General features: G+C 48.7%; 1 protein-coding gene across 2 annotated transcripts; it reads left to right on the top strand.

Moving 5' to 3' along the window:
• The first annotated feature begins 264 nt into the window (after positions 1 to 264).
• snai1b (snail family zinc finger 1b) lies at positions 265 to 2,861 on the top strand. 2 transcript variants are annotated; one of them, XM_083674434.1, is made up of 3 exons: positions 265 to 570; positions 1,389 to 1,934; positions 2,675 to 2,861. In XM_083674434.1, the coding sequence occupies exons 1-3, from the start codon at positions 495 to 497 to the stop codon at positions 2,854 to 2,856; spliced, it is 804 nt and encodes a 267-aa protein (XP_083530560.1). In that variant the 5' UTR covers positions 265 to 494; the 3' UTR covers positions 2,857 to 2,861. The 2 variants fall into 2 exon arrangements, with proteins under 2 accessions (XP_083530560.1, XP_083530561.1); XM_083674435.1 differs by having other exon boundaries at positions 1,392 to 1,934.
• The last annotated feature ends 1,290 nt before the right edge of the window (positions 2,862 to 4,151 follow it).

Raw genomic sequence — 4,151 nt, forward strand, 5'->3', positions numbered from 1 at the left:
TTTACAGCATCTGTCTGTTGAATGCGCTCTCTTTACCAATCGATTAGCAGCGATTGTATGAGTATGGCTATGCAAGTCAATCGATTAGACTCTATCGGGTGTAATGGGCACCAACAGACGCAAACGTTTAGTGGCGCGTTTTCTGTGGCGGGGTGTGTCTAGGGGCGGAGATGTCCTCGCCCACCCCCGCCCTCCCTCCCATCCTCGGCCGCTATATCAGGGGACTGCCTCCCAACTTATCCATTAGCTCTTGGTCGATTAAATTATCCCTACATCAGGAATCTGCTTCACTGGGGGGGAAAAAGTTACTTTGGACTTCTGGAGTGGACGACCATTCCGCGCTGCGTTGCTGTTTTGAGCGGTGCGTAAATACAGTGTCTCGGGGCGCATTGATTCTGTCTGTTCTTGTCTTGAGATTTCATTCGGGACACCACCCTGCAAGAGACACGTTATTCTTCATTGGTAATAACCCAAGAAACCCAGGATTTTCAAAAATGCCTCGGTCATTCCTGGTCAAGAAGTATTTCACGAACAAGAAGCCAAATTACAGCGAGTTGGAAAGCCAAACTGGTAAGTTTTGTTTTACTCAACTTTATTAATTCTGCAGATTTAGTTGTTGTTTGTGATTTTTAAGCAGTAGACTATGGCCTGTATGTTTAACCTTTAATCTACTGTATATGTTTTAAACCATATTGTCTGTTATATTATATTATATTGTGAGCCAATATACATACATACGTTACAGTCATTATTGTGGTGTAACGGTTTGCTGCAGGCGAGAGTGTGCGCTCCAAATTTGGTGACCTCTTCAAACGAATTACCCTGTCTTCCCGTTGAATGACAGCCTAGATTTAGAACAAATTACAGCCACATGATCCTGTTTAACTGTCGGGATCACGTCCCCCTCCAGTGTTTTTGTGACCCCATGTCCATACGCAGCGGAAATAGCGCTTAATAGGCGTAGTTTGTGTGGAGCCAGCGAGGCAGACAGGGACAATACGTCTGTGAGGAACGTCGTGTCAACATCGACACCTCTTTTGTGCACCAGAAGACACACAGAAAAGGATTCACATATTTTATTGGTGCCACTTTAATCTGGAGAAGGATAGACTGTGTGTGCTTAAGAGAGAGAGAGAACTTGGTGGTCACACATTTCCTATCCTAATGGGGCCACAGTAGAGGCAAGTGTCCCCTGGTGAATTGGAACATTTGTTAATCGAATAAGCGGGCTTGGTCAGGGTCAGGGCTGTTCTGAATAGAGAATTTGACTGTAACAGGACACTGAGAATGAAAACAAGTTAAGTGTGTAATTAGATTAACTGGCCGAGGAAGTGAGAAACCACCTGACTCTATCTCTTCTCTCTCCCCTCTCTCTTTTGCTCTCTCAGCAGTTATCCCAGAGCGCTATCCTCTCGCTGAGCTTCCAACGAGGGACAACAGCTCTGCCCTGACCTGCTACCCCACCGGCCTGGTCTTCAACATGGACTCCCTGCCCTCACCTCTCTCCCCCATCACCCCCACCTCCCCAACTCTCCCCCCATCCCCGACGGGACCTCTGGACCTCAGCAGCTCCCCCTCCAGCAGCAGCGGAGAGGAGGAGGATGAGGGCGGCCGCACCTCAGAGGAGCCCCCCAGCCCCGAAGCCCCCCACCGCCTCTACCACTGCCTGAACTGCACCAAGAGCTACAGCAGCTCCTCCGCCCTGAGCAGGCACCAGCTGTCCCACTGCCCCAGGGGGGGCCAGGCTCTCTCCGTCCCCAGCACAGCCTCACCTCGCCCAGCCTTCCACTGCAAACACTGCCCTAAGGAGTACACCAGCCTGGGGGCCCTGAAGATGCACATCCGCTCACACACTCTGCCTTGTGTGTGTCCCACCTGTGGAAAGGCCTTCTCCAGACCATGGCTGCTCAGAGGACACATCCGCACACACACCGGTGAGTGGTTATAGTTTAACACTTTAACTATTTATTTTATTTAACCGTTATTTATACATGGGGGACACACTGAGACCAAGGCCTATTTTGCAGGTGCCCCCTGTCCACAATACTTTACATGATCATACATTTAAAAAGTAACAATGCAGTACACTGAGTTAATAATCACATTATAAAAAAGATTCTCTAGGTAGCCTTTACTTGGTCTGGACAGGTCCTGTCTGTTGTAAGGGTGTTGTGAACATGTTTGACATTACCTGTTAAAACTGGCTGGACCGTGTGATTGGTCAGTCATTGATATTCATTGATGGCTATTGGCTTCTGGCGGTAAACAAATGTTGTTGCTCAGCATGACTCTTATCTTATCTTAGCCCCTCTGTGTTTATGCGTGAAAAAAACGTCAATCCAAAGCACCCTGAATTAGCATGGAGCTCCAAGTTAGGCTGTTAGAATATAATCTATTGTCCCAGATGACTTATCATTAGAAAAACAATGACTAAGGTACCGACTCAAGACATTTAGTCTGCGAGGCCCTTTTTTCCCGAAACCCTGAGTCTCCTTAGTTATATATATATAGTTCTAATGGCATATATATTACTTCTATAAAGCATATTGCAATGCTAACCACGATCTCCTTTCTCTCCTCTCCCTCCCTCTCTCTCTCTCCCTCTCTTCCTCACCCCTCCTCACCCTCTCTCCCTCTCTCTCTCTCTCTCTCTCTCTCTCTCTCTCTCTCTCAGGCGAGCGCCCGTTCTCCTGCCAGCACTGCAACCGTGCGTTTGCGGACCGCTCCAACCTGCGGGCCCACCTGCAGACCCACTCCGAGGTGAAGAAGTACCAGTGTGGCTCCTGCTCTCGCACCTTCAGCCGCATGTCCCTGCTGCACAAACACAGAGCCTCCGGCTGCTGCCCCGCCTCCTAGGGACGGACGGACACACCATACTGGGGGGGGGGGGGGCAGGGCAGGGCGGCAAAGCCTCACAGATCGACCGGCCCACAATTCCTGGTGCTCCAGATGGCCAGTCAGTCCGCTACTGGAAGGGTTAGGGCTCGGTGGGCGAGGGAGACAGCCAGGGACAGCCTCCCCCCTGGATCAAGCACCCCCCCCCATGGAGCACCCTCCAACCCCCAGGCCTCCAGACACACCAGGAGGGAACTGAAAGGACAGCAGGCAGTGTGTCTGCCTACCAGAGATAACTTTGTAGCATGATTGACTCCTAAAGTGCCTTCCAATTTGACTGAATTTTTCAATCCAAAACCCCGAAAAGTTGTGTTTTGTTCATGTTGCATCGAGACTTGCATTATGCATGCAGGTGATCTTCTGGTTGTGGGGCTCAGTCCATTCCCAGGATGCCCTTCAGTGCCGGCTGGTCCGGGACTGTGGCCATGTTGCAGCTGTGTGTGTGTGTGTGTGTGTGTGTGTGTGTGTGTGGAGAAAGTGGATGTTGTCTCTCACCATACCTAACATACACATCATGCATGTATTGGGACAGGTGTGTGTGTGTGTGTGTGTGTGTGTGTGTGTGTGTGTTGGGACAGCTGGATGTATGGTGTGTTGTGGGGGCAGGGTGCTGAGAGATGTCTTAGCTCTGACCTCGACAGGTGAACCTCTCCTCCTCACCCTTCCTCACCCCTCCTGCCCTCCTCAACCCATTCTCATCATTCCCCTTTCCTCCACCCTCCATACCTCTGACACTTGTCCTGAACTCAACATTGTGTCAGGGGTTTGCCTTGTTTTGGAGACCACTTCAGAGAGACCACCCCAAGCCCTACCTTCTCCAAAGAGGAGACATTTTGTTTTTGTCTGAGAACCAAAAGTTGTGATTTTACATCCTTCATTTCAATATTTTTTTTTCTAAATGCTTAAAATAATTTGGTGCAACATTTTGTACCCGGATTCTATCAAATGTTTGAATGTGCCATCTTTGTATCTAGAAAAACAACGTGTCAGGGAAATGGGGAATATTGTAAAATCTGAAGATATGTTTTGATATGATATAGTTTCTGAACCAAAGATGTGCCTTTCCACTGTTTGCCATGTGTAAATAATAAAGCCTTTTCTAAAAAATTCTGTGGTAACAGTGTTTGTCTTTAAGGAACTACAGAGATGTTGACAGCATATTGAAGTCTCAATGGAGATTATCCAGATGTAAACAGTTGTATCACCTGCTACCACAAACCCCTTCATTATGTTTTCATTGTTACCATCTGTTGCGC

This window comes from Argentina silus (assembly GCF_951799395.1).
Source record: "Argentina silus genome assembly, chromosome: 8".
Classification (NCBI taxonomy): domain Eukaryota; kingdom Metazoa; phylum Chordata; class Actinopteri; order Argentiniformes; family Argentinidae; genus Argentina; species Argentina silus.

What these genes read in the sequence shown, in the direction of transcription:
- snai1b (XM_083674434.1), top strand. Translation starts at nt 495, where the DNA reads ATGCCTCGGTCATTCCTGGTCAAGAAGTATTTCACGAACAAGAAGCCA. An exon ending in CGAGTTGGAAAGCCAAACTG is followed by an intron (nt 571 to 1,388) that starts GTAAGTTTTGTT and finishes TTGCTCTCTCAG; the next exon opens with CAGTTATCCCAGAGCGCTAT. An exon ending in ACACATCCGCACACACACCG is followed by an intron (nt 1,935 to 2,674) that starts GTGAGTGGTTAT and finishes TCTCTCTCTCAG; the next exon opens with GCGAGCGCCCGTTCTCCTGC.